The 21,598-nt window shown below is 32.1% G+C and overlaps 1 protein-coding gene across 5 annotated transcripts in view; it reads right to left on the bottom strand.

The window, feature by feature from the left end:
- Positions 1 to 1,389: 1,389 nt before the first annotated feature.
- Positions 1,390 to 21,598, bottom strand: part of HGF (hepatocyte growth factor) — an 81,464-nt gene continuing 61,255 nt past the window's right edge. For 4 of the 5 annotated variants that reach the window (XM_082631866.1, XM_082631867.1, XM_082631868.1 and 1 more), the window contains 8 exons: positions 18,350 to 18,483; positions 13,251 to 13,289; positions 11,933 to 12,029; positions 9,335 to 9,409; positions 8,332 to 8,478; positions 7,733 to 7,839; positions 7,466 to 7,611; positions 1,390 to 5,052 (listed from right to left, as the gene is read on the bottom strand). In XM_082631866.1, the coding sequence (XP_082487992.1) occupies positions 4,876 to 5,052; positions 7,466 to 7,611; positions 7,733 to 7,839; positions 8,332 to 8,478; positions 9,335 to 9,409; positions 11,933 to 12,029; positions 13,251 to 13,289; positions 18,350 to 18,483 (922 nt within the window). In that variant the 3' untranslated portion in view covers positions 1,390 to 4,875. Of the gene's footprint in view, positions 5,053 to 7,465; positions 7,612 to 7,732; positions 7,840 to 8,331; positions 8,479 to 9,334; positions 9,410 to 11,932; positions 12,030 to 13,250; positions 13,290 to 18,349; positions 18,484 to 21,598 lie in introns of those variants that run through there. The other variant, XM_082631870.1, reaches the window with a different exon arrangement.

The following is a 21,598-nucleotide window of genomic DNA, read 5'->3' as shown; positions in this document are numbered from 1 at the left end:
TGTAAAAAAAGGAATGAAATCTTGCCTTTTGCAACAACATGGCTAGATCCTGAGGATATTGTGCTAAGTGAAATAAGTCAGATAGAGAAAGACAAATGCTGTATGATTTCACTTATATGTTGACTCTAAAAGAAAGATAAATGAACAATCATAATAAAACAGAAACAGTCATAAATACAGAGAAAAAATTAATGTTGTTGCTGGGTTGGGGGAGGGATGGGTAAGGGAGCATGGGGGAAATAGCACAGTATAGCACAGTATAGGTTTAGGATAGAATAGAGTTTTAGAAAAGAGTGTAAAAAAATCAAAATTTAGAAAAATCAAACAGGATATACATTTGAAATATTCTTACTGACACCGAAAAAGATTGAGTACATATATTCTGCTTGGACCATAATCATCAAGAAGATTAAGTATTTTATAATGGGCTCTAGAATTAGATACATTAATCATCACTTGAGATAAGTATCTATGCCAGAAAAATTAGTAGAGCAACATTTTTTTTTTTTTTTTTTTTTTTTTTTTTTGCAGTATGTGGGCCTCCCACTGTTGTGGCCTCTCCCATTGCGGAGCACAGGCTCCGGATGCGCAGCCTCATTGGCCATGGCTCATGGGCCTAGATGCTCCGTGGCCTGTGGGATCTTCCCGGACCGGGGCACGAACCCGTGTCCCCTGCATTGGCAGGCGGACTCTCAACCACTGCACCACCAGGGAAGCCCAAGCAACTTTTGGAGGGAGAGGCAGTATGATATAACTTGAAATAGGCAATGGTGTTACAGAATTCTTTTTGTTTAGATCAGTTTGTAATTAGTTCTTCCAATTTTGCTTCCAATTTGAATGAAATGAGTGAATTTGATTCATATATATTCTGAATTTAATGCATATTTTGAAGATATATTCCAAATTGATTATTTGAATTATAATTCCCTTTGTAATATATAGTGATATGGTAAAGAAATTCAGATGATCATTCATGATGACACTATATGTATATGTATGTATATATATATATATATGTATATATATTTATATTTATATATAAGCAAATTATATCATAGTACCACTCTAGCAAATATGAAGAATGAATAATTATATTTTGCAATGGGAGAAATTGAAGTGCATAGAGATTAATAGTTTACTGAAGACCACTGATATTACCATAGATACAAGTTGGAATAGAATAATATTTTTTGTCTTAGTTCTATAGACAGGTTACATGACATTTCTTGCAACAAAGTATATGTAATTTCTGTCAATGAGATCATTGTTGTTGTTTTCTGCATTAGGCCCTAGAGCAGATTCAAATATATCCATGTATATAACTAAAATAAGAAAAAGAGAGCATTTTGATAAAATATTTTATTATTATTAATAATAATATAATCATGGTTATAAAAATAACAACTTTATTAACTACAGAAAATGTATATACACGTCATAACCACAGTGTTCCCCTTTTGGGTAAGCGTCCAGCTATACCACTCAATAGGCAGATTATCTATTTCCTATTTACACACAAGACAAACAGTCATAACATCCACAGTATTCCGTTTTCAGTTTCCTAAAGACAGAAACTTTCTGTGCAAATGGAAATGAACCTACTTAAAATTACACTGTCAAGATTTACAGGGTCCAGAGAATTTTAACTTTTTTGTGTGTGTTAGTAAATTCTTAGCTGAAAATTCAGTTGGATGTTGAAAGATAAATTCTTATTGGATTTTATTGTGAAAAGTAATTTATTCACATAAAGACTATATCTCATTTAAAATAACTTTATTTCTTAAATGAGTTTGTCTATAAATATGGGATATAATTGATTGAAAGTAGTTCTTTTTTGGACCAAGTCAATTTAAAAGTTTTTTAGTATGAGAGTTTACTAAAATTCTTTACCTCATGATCCCTATATTGCAAAACCATTATTTCTTTTTAAAAAATGTTTAGAAACAACAAGAATATTCCTGACAGCAATTTCTTATTTCTTGACAGTGTTTTTTTCAAGAGAATATTGTGGCTATAACATTCACTTTGTACAGTACCATTGGTACCAACAAGAAATATTCACAGGAATAAGTGAAATACAATTTTGCTATCACATGTCATTATTGTTATTTTTCTTGCCTTCCAGTGTCTCACATTTCCCATAGTTTGAAACACTTAGATAGCAAGCAAGAGCCTGTTAATACTAGAGATTGACTCAATATAAACCATTGTACTGAGGACCTGCCCACAGCAGATAGGTAAAAGTCATTACACATTTTACAATAAAATTAAAGAAGTATACAAAAGGTTTATCATCCCTTCTGCACGGCAGAGGCATTATGAAATATATTTTAACTTTACATTACTATTCCTGGTAGACATAAGAAAATGTCCACAATTATAACAGCATATAACCATTATTCAAACAGCCAAAATAAAAATAACGTTGAAAACTTCTAATTTAAAAGATCTTTTTTCCGTGACTCAAAATGGATTTTTAGATAAATTGGATTTTTTTATTTTTTATTTTTGTAGTTTATTAAGAAAAGAATGCCCAGGAAATAGTATCTTTTACCAGAGAAAAATGACATGATTATTCGCTGTTGTACCACCTAAAATAACATGGGTCTTGTTCATCTTGCTTTTATTATCAATTTCATCAATCTCCTCCTATTAAAAGGAAACTCTCAAAGAAAGTTTACACGTCTGATGGTTTATTGGTGGTCTTGTTTTTACCCTTTAATAAAATGGAAAACACTGAGTTCAAAATGTCTATAAAGTTAGCTTCATTTTGTATCTAGGTCATCCCTATCTCTCTGTGGAAATTTAGAGGAAAATACATAAAATAAATATTTTAAAATGTGAGTATTTAAAAGAATTACAATTCAGTAAATGTTTTACAAATATCAGTAATATGTGACAATAAAATTTTGCCATTTAGCAAGAAGAAACTGAAAAATACTTTAATATTTAGACAATATGCCTTTGAAATTTCTGCATGTTGATTATAATGGTATATTACACAAGGGAGAGAGAAATACAATCAAATAAGCTGGTATGGACTAGCAACTTGTTGGATCTCTCTTTGCTTTCACTGTTTCTTGATACCAGCATATACCTTATTACAGAAAATAAATAAAATGGCACAATTTGGAAAAACATTTCTGGATTTGCTGCCCTATACTCTGTGGACTAAGCTCTTGAGTAAATTTAAAACCATTTTACTCAAGATTGAACATTGTCTTATGGAGATTTTAGAGCATCATTTGAATCCCTGGCCTTAATTGAGACCATCCAAAAGAAACAAATTAGAGAAATGGAAATACTAGATTCAAAATATTCAAATAATTATTTTTAGAGAACTTTTATACAGGAATATTTTGTGAAAACTCAGACCTATCCTTTTACTCTTTGTTATTTCATTTCTTGGCAAATACATGATCTTTAGCTAATCATGACTAATACAACAATAAGTATGATTTGGTTGTTATCATACAGAATACAAAATCTGAATATTTCCCATGCATTAGGAAAGATCTGTGTAAAATAAAGATAAAATGAAGATATTTTGATAAAATATCTCATTCAGCAGATTTAACTGTACTTTAAAAAATAACTGAATACAGAGTTTAGACAAGCTAGTTCCTTTCCTTTCCTTTTACATTTTTTCCTTTACTTGACTAAAGTTTTATTAGGCTAAAAGACTTCCAGGTAGAGAAAAATATTTTGACTTATTTCTTCAATATATATTTTAATCCATAATTTGATGAAAAGCTGTTTACAAATTTTGGAGACGTGGAAATTTTCCTCTTAAATATTGTTTTTAATTTAAAGAAGGTGAGATAGAAGCCAATCACAGCAGCAAGTCTTAGAGTTAACATATTTACATATATTTTAAAGACCAAAACACTTTTAAACTTCAATTAGTCATCTCAGAATTTTTTAAATACTTTAGGAAAAAAGATCTAAAAACAGCTTGCATAAATAATTGTCCCTAAATTTGAAGGAAAGAAATAATACTAATACACATTTTAGCCTCTTCTCTTTAAGAATTAGAAACTACATAAATAACTTGGATGATAAATATATGTAAGAACCTAGGTTAGGTGTTATTTAATTTTGTAGGTCATGACCACACCTCACATGCCAACCAGTAGAGGTCATCTGCAGATTATGGATGGAGGATGATCTAGTCACTTCTATCTTGCACCTTTCTTTAATATTTCTACTGGTCTTTAGAATTTTTTATATTTTTCTTAAGGAAAAACTATAAGTACACAATTTCAGAACATTTAGGGGTTATATTAGATACACTACAATTTGAACTGTAGTGCATGCACATGTGTACCCAGGCATTTGTGTATAGGTATATGCTTTTATAAAGAGTATATGTACCAGTATTACAAGACACATGGTGAGGAGGAATGAATGAAATATAATGTATGGCATATTAAAGGTAATATAATTTAATACAGAGTTACAATTTAAGGACACAAGATATAAATTGTTTTTGTGAGGTTGAAATAATGTTTAACTTATGGCTTATTTATTATTGAGAAACTACCTTGGAAAGCAGCCGAGAGAGATTAGTTGATCTTTTCCATTATATCTTTAGCATCCAGCAGTTATACCTTTGCATTTTTTAATCCATTCAAGTATCTTCAGGAGATATGTTACTACACTTGCATGTACCTTAATTCACTTCAACATTTACAAAATAACACTGACAAACAAAACAACAGAAAACACCCATAAATATTAGTGAGTATCTTAACAAACATGACACTCAAGTAGTTGTCTTGGGATTTTTTAAGTTACATTTTAATTCCATGTTCTCTGAAATCTTCATGTAAAGGAGAGTTGTGTTATTAGAAGCTTCAGACACAGTTACATCAGCTAAGACTGTGGTACCTTATACGTTAATATAATTTTGTGTATCCATTTTGCATAATATGCCACTCGGACAAAAATACCAGGACGATTTGGAATGGCACATCCACGACCAGGAACGATGACACCAAGAACCATTCTCATTTTATGTTGTTCACAAACCAGTGGGCCACCATAATCTCCCTAGGAAGAAGACATGCAACAATAACAACAAAGTATTATTTTAGAAATAAAAATGGACAATTCATTAACATTTCCTGTATCGATTTATATCTCAAATATACATATGTGCAAAAAAAGAGAATAACTTCAATTGAAATATGAAGACATAAAATTGATATACTAGGCCATTAGTTGTCCTTCTGTTGGACTGAGATAAGTACAAAAGTTCAAAGTGTTCTATCATGTGTAGTTATTTAAGTATGACTTGTCTTTTCTAAAATAGTCACTCATGTTTTGAAGTGGTTTTTGCCTTTGTTGAATGCAGACTAATTAACACGTGATCATTGATAGCTCTTTAAGAAGGTGGATTTCATATTTATTTTGACTTTCTTCTGATTTTCAAAGTATGTTCAATATAGAAAATTTGGAAAATGTAGAAAAATACACGTATCCAAAAACTCACCTGTAATCATACAGTTTTAAGGATTAACCCACATTAAGTTTTCTCTTATTTCTAATTTTTTTCCTTTCCCTCAATCCTGCCCCCAGAATGATTTTAACAGTTAAATAAAAACTTGTAGGTGGTAAAATAATTATGTTTACTATGTGGAAATTGCTTTTTCAGGCAGAAAGAAGGAATGTTTCTCCACTTAGTCTTAGTAGTTAATATAGTTATATTTATACTTTTTTTCCCCTTTGTGGAAGGTAGTCTGTGATTTCATGGCATTTCTTGTATGGTAATGCTGTTGTATCATCATATATAGATAGGTGATAGATAGATGAAAGATGAATAGATTGATAAAATGATTCGTGTGTATATTTTTATATACATATATGTTTATACATATTGTTATATATAATCATTAAAAAATGCTGCATCACTATTTTGTGCCATGTAGTCTTCCTAGGATTGCAGTGACTAATTTTTGGCATCTTTGTATTTAGAAGAGTGCTTCCGACTATCTTAATCTTCCCCCAGTAGTGATGTGATGAGATAAAACTAAACTACTGCAAAATTTAGTTCTGTAATACAGGTGGAAAGAAGAGAGCTATTAACATTCTGTGACAGAGAAAATCAAGGTGGGGGTGAAATAGAAGATAAAACACTATAAGGAAAATAGCTTATTCAAAGAGACTTCATATAAACTCTGCCACAGGTCTTAATCTGGTTTTTAAATTAATGCACAGGTGATTACTGATATGAACTCTTCAAATCAATTCATTTTGAGAATTGATTTTGAGGGACTTTCACTAAATGTGAAATGATGCTATTGCTATTATACAAATGTTTATGAGATCTTAGGAGATTTCTTTTTTTAGGTCTAGATATCCCTGGTTTGATGATTATATTACCCTGTTTCACATATCAGTGATGTAAAAAAAAAATTCTGGAGGATGAGTGCATTTTTGAGAAGTGGCTGAATCAATTTGATTGATTGTAAATATAGATAAAAATAACTATGTGATAAATTTTTCAGTGCTAAAGTTAGGAATCTAAGAATGTATAGATGACAAACCAGATTACAGGCTATTCCTGAAGAGCAGATATCAAAGTAGTAATGGCGGTAGGGCTGGGATAAGTGCAAGCTGTCTAAATATCTCAAAGATCTGGTCTAGCTCAAAACTTTGTGTTTACAGAACTCAATAATAAGTAAACAAACAGATAAATAAATCATTCTTTCTCCTAGTAGATTTTCACTTGTGATGAAAATCTTAGTGATACTGATTTACTGGAAAAAACACCAAATTTGAAAGTGGTTATAAACACATAATCAGTTTTTAATCATATTATTTTAATGCAATTTTTAAAATTCTTTAACTTAAAAACATCAAAAATAACAGTTTAACAGCTTGTCTATGTGAAACAGGGATAGGAACACTGCCAAGTGGAAAGAACAGTTGCTTAACAAATGAAAATGTCCAAGCTCTTAAAATCATAAACTTTGACCTTTTGGTTTTTTAAATAGAATTTGTTTAAACACACACACACACACACACACACACACACACTGGCTTAACCAAAAACATATTTAAAAGTTTAAAAGCAGGCATGTATCTCTTACTAAAATTAATAGAGTTAAGTTAGAATTTGGGAAGATCAGAGACATTTAGAAAAACATTAGAAAAATGCAAGCTATTGTATCAAACTGCATATTGGATACTTCTAATTTGAACAGCTTTCTCTTAGAGTTTTGGCTGTATTCTTTTCTTGTTTTTTGAGAGACAAATGTCATCTTAGTTTGCTGCTAATGAAACATGGATTGCTTCACTATTTAGCTAAAAAATGTACAAGGATAATAAGGGTTATCTTTTTCAATTCCTCTCTCTTAGAACACGTTGGTTTACAATGATTCTCATTTGAGAAAAATAGAAAATATAAACACAAGAAACTATGCTATCCATCACATACTCCTTATGTAAAAATCTTTTTTACCTCGCATGGTCCAGATACAATATTTTCAGCCCCAGCACATATTTCAGACTCATTCAGAGTTACTTTCCCTTGATGATATTGGCTGCATTTCTCATTCCCCATAATATAGAGATGTGCTACTCGTAATAGACCGTCCGAGTTGATCACTAGAATGGCACAAAATATGTACAGTTAATGAGCACAGGATAAGGTGAGAAAAATAAACAAATACAAAATATTTTTACAAAATACATATGATATTGCCTTATCTTTCTAAAAATAGCTTACATCCAGTGTAGCCCCAGCCATAAACACTGCAAGTGGTTTTTTCAGGAATTGTGCACCCATAATTAGGTAAATCAATTGTACTAACAAAATCATCCAGAACAGCAGGCCTGAAAAGAGAAAATATAATGGTAAGTAACCTTGATTGGATTCAACACAAAATTAACATATTAAAATGTAGTGTGAATGTTTAATATGATTCATTTAGAGGGAATAAACAATTTTGCTTAGGAGTAGGTAGTAGAGAAATGAATATTTACTTACAAATATTTAAGAACAAATGGTCACTGCTATTTTTTTAATCATTATTTTACCTGTTAAAGTTATCATATAATTGCTCACTAACCTTTGGTTTTAGAGCAGGCTGATCATACTGTTGATCCAATTTCATTTATTCACTTTTGAAAAATTTGAAAATGCCCCTCTCTCTGCCTCTGAACACACACACACACACACACACACACACACACACACACACACCATGTGACATATGCTTTTATAATACATCTACATGAGAGAGAAAGAATAAGAACATAGTTGAAGAAAAAGCTTCAACAATTCCATTCTATATTAAAAATATGAAACTATCTAAAGGAACTCACCTAGCAAGCTTCAGTAATACCAGATCTGATCCTTCCGGCCCATATACCAGTTGGGTAACATTTAGAACCTGTTTGCGTTTCTCATCTCCTCTTCCATGGACATCATGAATTCCAAGCCAAGCTTCATAATCTTTCAAGTCTTTGTTTCTAAGTAAAAAATTAAATATAAAATATAACTTTAAAATATGTAATATTAATCACATATATTGTTATATTAGCTTATAAGGGCAGATAAATAACCTAAATTTAAACTTTAAAATATAATAAAGAGCAACGCATTTGTTATGGGAGATTCTGAATATTACAAGAACATATAAGCAGGAAGAACCTTTAAATTGCTGAAATTCTAAACGGCTTTTTTTTTTTTTCAAAAACTTGCTTATTCTTGCTAGAGAGTAGGTCATTTATGAAACATTCTCAGGTAAAGCACATTACATGAGTTAAAATTTATTGCAAATTTCTTTTTTATCTCAAATGTGTGTGTTTGGTTTGTTAATAGAGATTGAATATTTATACTAAAAAAAATCAATGTGACCTTAATGGGAATCAAGGAGTAAGCTTACAAATGCTACCTCCTTATTTTTTCTTTAAGCGAATTTCCATTGAAAATTATTCTCAGTATTATTCTGAGGCTGGTTCTACATAAGAAAGAAGTGAGGATTGAGAGAAGTTTGTTGATAATTCAGAAAAAGAATATCTAGAAATATACAGTGCAAGAAGGAGGTTGGGGTAAAAATTATTAACATAATTCTAGCAAAATTTTTCCTCAAATGAGAGTAGTGCCAATCGTGGAAAGAGGTGAACAGAAGTATCACCCATAAGTAAGTATCAATTAAGTCAAGGTAAATTTTATAAGCTAAATCTAAAAAAAAGAAATTAATTTGTTCACCCTATGCTGGTGAATCACTGTTAAATGAATACACATTCTAAACCTAAAAGCTAAGTGGAAGCCATACATATTTTTAAATGTTCAAAACAAATATTGGTTTCTGAAATACTTTACCGAGAAGGGAAACACTGTCTTGCAGTAAGAATCCAACTTTCCTTTATCAATGATCCTCCACAGATATGTTTATTTCTAAGAGAAAGAGGAAAGAGAAACAAGTAACGTCTGTGCAGAAAGGGTGCCTGCCAATTAATGCAAAACCTATGGCTCCATTTGTTAAACACATTAAGAGAAAAATGTAGACATTAACCCAACTAGAATAAAACAAGTAATCCTTTTATCAGAAGGAGGATATTTGATAATTATAGCATTCGAACTTTTTTCATAATGTGATTACAATTTTATGAAAGCAACTTTATTTTTGTATGAGGAACCCTGTCACTACACACGAGGATCCATTCCCAACACATATGTTCACGTGTGTGTGTGTGTCTATCCTTGTGAGGAAAAGTATGTGCTACAAATATAGGATAATTAGACCTATTTTAAATTCAGTGTTTGATTATGAAAACTGCAAATTTGAGTTTTTATTTAAAAACCATCTGGTGGTAACCATATATAATATTTATGAGCTATTCCCTTCTTTCATTACCGTTATGTAGTTCTGATATATTAACTTAGAGTATAACTGAGTTGGAGTAATTTGTTTGTTCAGCTTAAGACCAACAATATAACATTTATTTATAAAATCAAAACAATTTTGCAAGACAGATCTAGGAAATTATAAACTATTTGTAGAGAATAATAAATACTAGAACATTTATTTGATGTATCCAAAATCTGTAAATCCATTATTTTTTGGCAGACACATGGAAAAAAGTACAACTATTCACAATTTACATTTCCAAAGAGTACAGATGTTCAGTGCTTCAGAGGGCAATAGAATAAGGTTCCCAGACTAAGACCACAGTTATTTATGGTCTGTACCACACAGGAGGTTAAGAATATATATCGAGTTTGAATTTCTATTCCTCTCTGTGAGTTTTGGAAGAATAGCTAAACAGCTGTTGTTACTAAGAACTTGCATTTAAAAGGAAAAGTAGTTTTTTTAAAAAAATTTATACTCCTCTGATCTGATGAAAAACAGTTTCACCTGCTTCTCCAAGGATGGAGACTTCCAAAGGAAGTCTCCTTTAAATAAGAATAAATTGAAAAGTATTTGTCTTTTTTTTTTCTCTCGAGTAATGATATTTGCAAAGATTCTCTAATTAAGTTCAGAGATGTAGATTCTTGGAACATTTTCTATAATAAAGAAAATAAAACACCCCCCTCGCCAGTTGTACAGCCTTCATTAAGTCTTCATATTGCACAATCAGCTTTAATATTCTGGTGAGTTTCATAAATCTGTTTTGGTACTACACACCCAGGACAGCTACCCTACAATTATCAACATAAATATTTATAAAACTTGATGAGTTACTCCTTGAAAGAAAGATACACTAAAAGAGAACTTTAGGCCATCAGAAGATATCTGGTATCTAAAGTCATATACACATCAAAGGATATAAACTTCATGCTTGTTAAGAATTGACTTATTTAAAAAAAACTTCAGTTTCAAGTTGTCTCTATTCTAATTTAATGCCACTGTGATTTGGTTATGGTTTAAAAAAATGGATTTTCTTCCTCTATTCTAGGAGGCTAGAGGTAAAGGAACAGGGAGGGTGTCCAAAAAGAGGAGATATTCCAGTTGGCATTTAAAGAATGAAAGATTTTCCAGGCATAAAATACAGAGGAAGAAAGCTAAAACATACAGTGGGAACCACAGCACAAAGGCTCGGAGAGAGAAACATGGGTTGTCTTGAAAACAAGGGAAAATGTGGCTAGAATTCAGGTGCACTTTGGAGTATGTTGCATGATGAGGTTCCAATACAGATAGATATAGACAAAGATATTTTAACATTCTGATTACCATACAGTATAATATGTGTAGTATACAGAAAGTTGTATGATCAGGTTTTAAGCTAACTCCTGTTTTCAATATTTAATTCTTACAACATAATTACTAATCTTAATTTTGTATAATAGTATATTTTGAAAAATTTTACATAGAACATGGCATTGATTCTTACAACATTGAGAAATAGACATGTCAAGAATTTTTTTATCCACACTGAATATTATAATTTCAAGACTGTTCAACTATCAGTATAATTTGTTAATATTTTCCTTAATGATAAAATGTTCTAGAATTTTAAATTATTGCTATTTTTCATTAGAATGACAATAAAAAGGAAATTAAAAACAAATATAAAATTTTTGATATGATTGTGCATAGACAAGTTAAAAAATAATCTCATAATATACTAGATTGGGAAATAAATAACATAAGTATTAGAACTATATGGTGATATCAAGGTATAGGTAGGTTCTCTGTGTAGTTGTCTTTTGCTTTACGAGAATTGAAGTGCCACATCAGGGACAATGCAAACACATATGGGACCTTTGTAAACATTTAAAATGGCACCATCTCTGGAGGCACAAATTGCAAAATCCATGGCTTTTGGCAAGCAGAATGTGATTAGTCCCCTCTTGTGCCCCCCCATACAGGTGCCTTGTGGAGGGCACAACCTGCACGACTACACATGGCCATACTGCTGGGAATATAACTTTTGCAAATAACCCAGATATGTATGATTTGTATCTATTAATAATTACCTGTATTTCAGACTAACCATCCATCCTACATTTGTTCGTGTTGGAATTCCATTTACAACTCGCAATTGTTTTGTTTTGGCACAAGATATTACAGGATCTAAAAAGAGGACCAAACACAACATTTTGATAAAACATTTTGACATAATCCGTGCCTCTCAGCTTTCTTTAGTGCAATGGTAACTACACAAATGTAACTACTGTAATTGTGTCAGAAGAACATTTTGGACAAAAGAAGGTAAATAGCATAACTACAGTGCCAAATCAGGCCCAAAATGTTTGCTATCCTCATCTAAGTAGATGGGTAACACAGAAAAACTAATCAACTCAAGGTCAACGGCATTACCATGATAGTGACAGTGGCTTTGCTCACTAGGTACAAGTTCTTCAGGTCTAACATTAATTGTATTTCCCTTAACAACCTCAACATAAAATGGAACAATGTTATTTACAGTGCTTATTTCTAAATGTCAACGAAAAGCAATAGCCTAAGTGAAAATTAAAAAAACTATATTTGGTTTATTATTCCTGAATTTGTATAGTAAGAATGTAGAACCATTTTGCAACATGTTACCAAAGTTATATCAATTGAAATTTTATCCAAATGACATAATTATGTCTAAATCATTATATCCAAAAGATATAATTCAGAATTCTTTGAAGTAAACTTTTTCCTGACCCTCCTCGGTGTTCCTTGCCTTATCCTTTCCACTCTTGTCCATGCTCTAAAATAGATTTCCATTTGCTCTTCAACCTGGGACACAGCAGGTGGTCTCTTAAATCAAAACATTTGAGTAACTTCCTTCAGCCCAAGAAATGTGTGAAAATCAGATACAAGCAGCTCCCAACAGATTTTCTTAAGCTGAGGATTAACTGAACCTCTCAGATTGTGTCATCTTTTGCGTTGTAGAGCAAGCAAAGATCTTTAAAGATAGAGCAGGATAAAGACACTGCATAACTTTCCAAGCTTCTGGTTTCATTCTTTCTGACTGTAGCATCCTGATTTAATTTAAAGGATGGTGGAAGTCCAATGGATACCTTCTGCCCCCAATTAGGTAAAAGCAATATACATGCTTTTTTTCAAAGTTAAATATAACATATTTTGTGACAGAGCATTGAACTTTGATATTCAGTATGCAGTTGCCTTTGTAACACCTTTACACATGCACACAGAAAAAAAGTGTTCAAATAAAATAAAATAGATTATTTTATTTTTATGATGGAAGTTTATATAATGATAAGTTATTTTTCTATGAAGAAAATAATGACATCACTTCTGACACATAGAGACTCAGATATATTATTTTGAAAGATTACTTACGGTCTAAATTGACTATTGTAGGTGTGGTATCACCTTCACCTGTAAAAACAAATATATATGTATATACATAATTTTTACATACATATTTCTGTCATATAGAACCAGAATTGTGTATTGAATTCCAAATATCCATGAATGGATAATTTACAATTCTTTACATTTTAGTCAAAAATAAAATGCAATAATACTCTTTTGAGTAATTATGTATCACTTTTAGACAAAGTTGAAAGCATGCACCTACTGGTAGTGGGTCATGTGAGGAAAGCTCTGTTTTATGACTGTGAAGGTTATCAGGTATGTGGTTTGATGGATGTTGGCAGTTTGAATTACACTGCTAGCAACAAGGAGCTGCCTCATTCTCCCAAGATGCCAAACATCGTACACAATGAACATTCCACTGAACAGCATTAATGCTTATTATTGTTTATTTGGGCCATTCATATAGATAAACTACATAGCTTTACTGTAATTTGACCCACTTATATTTTTTCTGAAAATTACTTTTTTTTAATATATGGTTAAGGATAATTAAAACTTCCTATGTTTTAGAAAACTTTTTTAAAAATTCGAGAAGATGGAAATCAAGGTCACTCATGGAAAAAGAGGGATAGCCAAATATAATTATGTTTTGTTAGTATATTTCAAAGACTGGTTTTTCTAGGTAGTAAGGGGAAAAGTATTTTAAAAAAATACCAGAAACTGCAAATAAATTATAACTAAAATTTCATACTTACTTCTTTTTTACAACCTCCCTGCTGAGTGGGGTTTAATTGCTGCCAAGAGAAAGGCTTGGAGGATGCTAGGGTTTGAAAATACTTAAGTAGTAATGAATGAGGTACAAGACATTTCCTGGAATTTAGTGTGTTACTGTCCAGAATTGATGACATAAGAGTTTAGTCAGGCATTGTTTAGACCCAGCTGGTTGTTAGTCTCTGGAAGTGCCCTGAGCTCAAATAAACCGGCAACAAAACAAAAATGGCATATGGATTCCTTTGTAATAGATGCAAATCTGATTTTTATTTATGGGAAATCTTGAGAAAATTAATACATGCTAAAGCGTTTTTATTTATGTCCATTTTCCAGATCTAGATATTTTAAGTGAATAAGTGTAAAGGTGAACATACAAATTTCATCATTTCCCTTTCCCTTTAGTTTATCCTTGGGGGTGGTTTTGTCTTAGAGTCAGCTGAGGTCATTGTTTTAGTTCACAGTACAAATTAGGATGGAGGCCGACTGTGGTCATTAAAACATCAAGGATATTGCTTTTTCCACTCAAGTTATTTACATAAAAAATCTAAAATAAAAAACTAGATATTTATTCTTTGTATCGTTTGTGGTGCGAAAGACTACACTATTCATTGTATTCTTAATTGCATATCAAGTTTCCTATTTCTAGGCATCAAGTTAGTACGTCAACAAAGTATTTCATTCATTATTGTACCTTACTAAAATATTTAAATTTTTAAAATGTGTAGATCTTATCAGTTAGGGGCTTTAATAATTAAGAGTATATATATAGATTTTCCTCTAAGCCAATATTTCTCACAATTTAGAAGAAGCTGCATTACCACTTAAAATCAGATTTCTAGAGAATCTGGGTTGCTGGTTAGATTACGAATTTTTTGAAAGCATTCTAGTTTCTCCTGCTTTCGAGGCCTTTTCCATTTTACCTTAAAATACTATTTTCATTTCTCCTCTTTTACTTTTCCCTTATGTCTCCACCATAGTACTCTAATCTGAGCAAATATATATGATACAAATCTTACTTTATATTGATTCACCTTAAATTTGAAGAAGGAAAACATGTCAATGATAAAAGTTTTTCCTATGGAAGTGTAGGAATGTGTGTGAGTATGAGTGTGTGTGTGTTTATATGGCCTCAGAATCAAACATGTGCTCTTGCGGAAACCATAAAGAAAACTTTCTTTTAATAGATCCTTAAAGTTTCAACTCAAATTTGAAACTTTATAAACAGCACACCTTTTTCCACGCTGACATTTGTATTCCCATTCTTATTATATATTTTAATATTAATATGTATGTATTTAAATGACTTTATTTGCGATTATGTATGTAAAATGTCTCCTCTATACACTGAAGACGATTTGAGTGTAGGAAACATTGTTTATATTTTCTATACCTAGAATGATATATAGGGCTTTGCACACAATAGGAGCACAATTTAAAATTATTAACAAATGAATAAATAAATACAAACTGAGGTGGAGGTAATTTACCCAAGCACTTAAAGTGATAGAACTAAAATCCTTACCCAGGGAATCAGAGTTGAAACTCTAAACCACTATGCTCTCTTAATACTTAAGAATTTTCTAAGATATACTGTATATATGCGTATAGGCAAATATAGACATTTCTACAGTTTTATTTTGGGATCTTGAGAACTTTAAAAATATATGTTAAATATTATTTTGTAAGCATTTTTAAAAAAGGAATACAAACCTTTACATGTTTTGTAATACAAATGTGCAGTATGAAAATGATGTATAGTCTCTGAAGTTAAATAAATAAGAACTCAAATCTTCTAAAGATAAATTTTATTAGCCTTTCACCAGCAAGAAAACTGTAAATAAATCCTGGCTATAAATATTAGTTAGAAAAATGACAGTGTAAAAATATTTGTTGAAATTAATTAATGTTCAGAATACATTGAAATAAATGAATTATCTGCAATAGCATTTAATCAAATACTAGCAACACCCTGAAGTCTTTCAATAGCACATTACTAACTTTTAGTTTAAAAATGTTAGTTGAAAATATGTTTTAAAAACTTTAAAGTTATTAGAGTCTTGTCTCAAATTTATAAACCAAATCACAGTTCTCTATGGGAACATTTTACTCTTAACTATATCTACATACTAAAATTAGGCTACTGTGATTTTTAGAAATCTTTAATTCTATAGGGAAAGCAATAGAACTTGTTTTAGAAGCCAAGTCATTGACTTTTATCCTTCTTCCTAGGTCATTGAAGAGTCTATTAGCCTCCATTATTCTTAATCGTAGAAACTTCACAAAGAGGTACCATGAAATAAAACTAATACTTAGAAAAAATAACACTTTCACCATTAAAAAAATTTTTTTGTACACCAGAGAGGTTGGAAAGGTTGGTCTGTTTGCTTGTTTATTTTAATGTTAAAACCAGAAAGACATTTTCTATAAAAGAACATTTTCAGGACCTATGCAAACCCTAATCTGGGATAAGTTAGGAACATTAGGAGAACACTAATTAATTTGAAAGGCTATGATTAAAGCTGATGAAATGAAATATAACAATATGAAATACTATTTCTTTGTGAACATATATTTACTTACTATTATAGAAAATTTCTTTATTAAAAATACATTGGGAAGTTCCAAGTTTTAACTATAGATACTGATTAACATCATATCTTAAAAGTTTGCTTTTATGCTAAAATTTCATGAAACGTGACTAGTGTTACAATTTATGGTGAGAAATTATCTCTTTAATTTGATGTATATTATGGAAAATATAGACTTGTGTTTGTGTTTTTTGTTTTAAAGCAAACATCATTTCTTCAATCTAATCTCTTTTAAAGTGAGTATTTTTGCTGCTATTTTCAAGGTACTTGCTACTGCCCTGTCTCACATGAAAAACAGTCTTAAAACAGGACTCTTACTGAACATATAAAACGATGTCTTTTTTAAACAAGAAGGCAGTTTAACATAGTGTTCAAAGATGTCTGCTATAGGGCTTCCTTCCCTGGTGGCGCGGTGGTTGAGAGTCCGCCTGCCGATGCAGGGGACACGGGTTCGTGCCCCAGTCCGGGAAGATCCCACATGCCGTGGAGCGGCTGGACCCCTGAGCCGTGGCCGCTGAGCCTGCTCGTCCGGAGCCTGTGCTCCGCAAAGGGAGAGGCCACAACAGTGAGAGGCCCGCGTACCGCAAAAAAAAAAAAACAACAACAACAAAAAAGATATCTGCTATAAACTGAGCCGTGAGACATGTACTACAGTAAAATGGTCTCTTGCTACTAAGAGAGCTTTATAAGTCTTTTTCAGTCAATCAATAACATATTGAGGGTATATTTTCATCTCAATATACATTACTCTCCATTAGCAGTTCTCAGTGGAGGTGATGCTATTGACATCTAGTGGGTAAGGCCAGGGACACTACCAAACATCTTATAATGCATAGGACAGCCTCCCATAACAAAGGTTTATCCAGCACAAAATGTCAGTCGTGCAGAGGTTGAAAATCCTGATACGTTTCCCCAAACTGACTTCAATACAGGCTTCCCAGTACACAGAGCAGCACAGTATTGAGAGAGTCTGATTTACCCAGGTTCTCACTAATATTAGGCATTAGCAATCATCTTCTTATTTGCCAACCTGATAGGTGGAAATGATTTCTTATGCTTTTATCTTTTCATTATAATTGTTATATTTTCTTACAATTAAGTTTTAATATCTTTTCATTTGTTTATTAAGTTTATTCTTGAAAATTCATCTTCAGTTTTCTCAAATCATCTCATCTTTTTCTTATTGCTATATAGGCGCTCTTTTACAAGAAGTGTATCAGACATATATTATACATTTTACGTATATCTTTTACTTTATGTGCTAATACTTTTTAAACAAAATCATCTTGGCTCAGAGAAATAGATGGAATGCTTTAAGCTTCTTAGTCTTGGCGTAAACAGCTGAGAAGAAAATGGAAGCACAACTATCTCTGATCTGTTTATGGGCCTGTTAGTGGGCTGGGGACTTTGCTAAGAGCTCTGCCACTTTCAGAGGCTGAACAGTTAGTATTTATTGGTGGGGTTGGGGGGGTGGAGAGGTCTTTCTAGCCCAGTCAGAACAATGGCCATGTATTACTTCTGAATTCCAAATAGGAATCTTCTGAGGGAGGAAAATCTCTTTTAAAAGGTCAGCAGATTGTCCCCTTGTCTAGAAGAGAGATGAAGTTGTGTGTATGTGTGTTGCTGTCTGGAATGCATCCTTATTTGGGGATCAACTCTAGCCCTCCTACACTATTTCCACCTCTGGTTAAGGTATCATTTTAAAGGGCATGCAGTATATTTAAAATGGTTCACCTGAAAAAGATCACAAAATATACTTACAACGAGAAATAGGGCAGTAATCCCAAGGAATGAGAGGATTCCCCGTGTAACACCAGGGACCATGGGCATCATCATCAGGATTCCGGCAGTAATTCTTATTCAGCTTACTAGCATCTGGTTCCCAGAAGATATGCCTGCATAAACAACAAACTCTGAACATCACAAAATGCACATCTTGTCCAAGAGAAACAAAATGTCACGAAGAAGGTATAATCCTAGTGCATAACTTTCATTACAGATACAACACAAGCTACCTGCTGTGAATTTGGGTTTTTTTTTTTTTTTGAGACTTATTTTGTTGTTGTTCTTGCAGTTTGGAAGGATGTTCTTTAACTCAGGAATAAGGCTGAATAATCAGCATAGATAAGGTTGTAAAAGATTTTATGACTTTGCTTCTATTTAATAACTATACTGGCAAGGTAACAATACTCCTGTGCCAAAAAAGGAGCAGATGGCAAAGATCTAAGTTAGAAAATGCATAGAAAATGCAAGCTATTGCAAAAGTATTTTTTTCATGTTTCAGAAACATGTAAAGAAGCAACACTAGCAACATTACTGTGACAATGTACTGGAAGGTACACTGAAAACAATAATAATGTGCTAATAAAATTACTAAATTCTAAAATTTCACTGGTCATACAGTTACAAAATATGATTTTTTGACAGATAATTGAGTAACATTTCAGCCTTTCTCATTTTACATCTTAACTAAATTTATGACAATAGTAAAGCAAAAATACTGTATGTTATAAGACCATGCCCACTCATATAACATCAATATTTACATTCACCTCAGTAACATTAATGAAGTCAAATTCCACATGGCCATCCTGACCATGTCATGAAAACTATACATCCTAACTTAATTTGTTTCGGATTACTAATTACTACCATGCTTGAACATAATTAATGTGTCATCTTAAAAAAATTGGGAAAAGCTTCAACATAGAAACTTGGACTGTCTTACTAAACTTGGATTTACTTTTTGGACCAATACGATAATAAAGACATACAATACTTACTATGTGACAGATTCTATTACAGATGACTTACATATATGCCCTTAGACCAACCTGATGAGACAGGCTCGAAGATTATGCAGTTTTGCATTTGACGAAATTGAAATCCACAGAGGACAATTAATTTTTCTAGGGTCACATGGTTTTTAAGCTGTAGAACAAGTGTTTGAACACACGGCTCTTTCCAGAGTCAGTGTTCAAAACCACCACACAGTATTACCTCTTTACTCAGTCATAGTTTGTTCTTAAATCAAAATGGTACCATGCAACTTAATCATTCATCAGTATACTACAAGTTGGTTCCAAATGACTTTTAACTATTTCCAAAGGCAAACCTAAATACAATGAATTGAGTTATAACAGTTGCATCCCTGAATAAACATGTGACGTGTTTCCAGTGGTATGCTGGTAAATGTTTAACAACTAGCACCCTGAAGTGTGTATGGGGGTGGGGGTCTTTATTTGTTGTCCTTGCATATTTCTATAGTGTAACTACTTCCACCATAAAACTGTCAGACTTCTAATATGGAATCACTGAAGGCAGAGTTGGTTACAATTGTCTTTCACAAGTCCGTGAAGAGCTAGATCCACCCCACCATATTTCTAAAAATGCTTTTAAAAATATCAGTGTTGAAATCAGCATTAATTTTAATCATGCCAATTCTTGCTTAAAATTCTTTAATGCTTAGGATAAAACTCAAATTTCTTTTTTTTTAACATCTTTATTGGAATATAATTGCTTTACAATGGTGTGTTAGTTTCTGCTTTATAACAAAGTGAATCAGTTATCCATATACATATGTTCCCATATCTCCTCCCTCTTGCGTCTCCCTCCCACCCTCCCTATTCCACCCCTCTAGGTGGTCACAAACCACAGAGCTGATCTCCCTGTGCTATGCGGCTGCTTCCCACTAGCTATCTGTTTTACATTTGGTAGTGCATATATGTCCATGCCATTCTCTCACTTTGTCACAGCTCACCCTTCCCCCTCCCAATATCCTCAAGTCCATGCTCTAGTAGGTCTGTGTCTTTATTCCCATCTTACCCCTAGGTTCTTCATGACCTTTTTTTCTTCTTCTTCTTCCTTAGATTCCATATATATGTGTTAGCATATGGTATCTGTTTTTCTCTTTCTGACTTACTTCACTCTGTATGACAGACTCTAGGTCCATCCACCTCACTACAAATAACTCAATTTCATTTCTTTTTTCTTCACATTTCTTAACGCAGCTTACAGGGTCCCGTATGGTTTTGCCCCTGGAGAATTTCTTCTCTGTGGACATTAACCAAATTATACTGTTTCAACCTTATTAAAGTTATTTGTGATTTTTATACACTTCCATTTTGGGGCTTTTGGACAAGTTATTTCTTCTTCCTGATGTACTTTTCCTCCTACACTTCCTTTGACCAACTCCTACTTATTACGTATGTCCCAACTAACATCCCTTCCTGTAGGAAAATTTCCTGACCATTTAAGTGTGGGTGTCACTTGTTTGCAGTCCCATAACATAAGTTGTGCTTTTTTCGTGGATTTTCTAATATGACATTGGCATTTGCTGTTTTCTGACATTCCATACTAGAGTGAGATCCATGATGGCAGAATTCTGCTTAACTTTGAAGTCCTAGAGCTACAGTGTCCAATACAGTAGCTACTAGCCAGAGTAACTGCAGAAAAGCTAGTATGTGGCTCGTCCAAATTGAAAGGTGCTATAATTATAAATATATAACAAATTTTGTAGCTTTAATATAAAAACGTAAAATAGCTCAATAATTTTTATGTTAAATACATATTGAAATGAAAAGCTTTAGAAATATTGGATTAATAAAAACATTATTTTAAAAATTTGCCTGTTTAATTTTACTTCTGTAAGTATGGCTACTGGAAAACTTAAAAAGTACAAGTGTGATTACATATGTCAGTTGCATATTTATGTTAGAGAACACTGCTTTAGAAGTATCACTATTTGTTTGTGAAGTAAATTAGTCGAAAAAATATCATCCACTAGTGAGTAAATTTTGAAAGGGAATAAGAACTTTAAAGCTAAAGTGGAACCAGGAGCAAAATGACTCAACTTCTCTGGATCCTTAAATTCTTATTCACACATACAGAAATATCTTCCATATAGGATTATGATGGTCAAATGAGGTAACAACTGACAGAAAGCAGCCATGTTGTAGATACTTTATTAAATGACACTACCATTTTTCTTTTAATCCTGCTGTATATATT

The sequence above is a fragment of the Mesoplodon mirus genome (genome assembly GCF_964341445.2).
Source record: "Mesoplodon mirus genome assembly, chromosome: 9".
Taxonomy (NCBI): Eukaryota; Metazoa; Chordata; class Mammalia; order Artiodactyla; family Ziphiidae; genus Mesoplodon; species Mesoplodon mirus.
The sequence above is the reverse complement of the archived record's forward strand: the minus strand, read 5'-3'. Positions and strand labels throughout refer to the sequence as shown.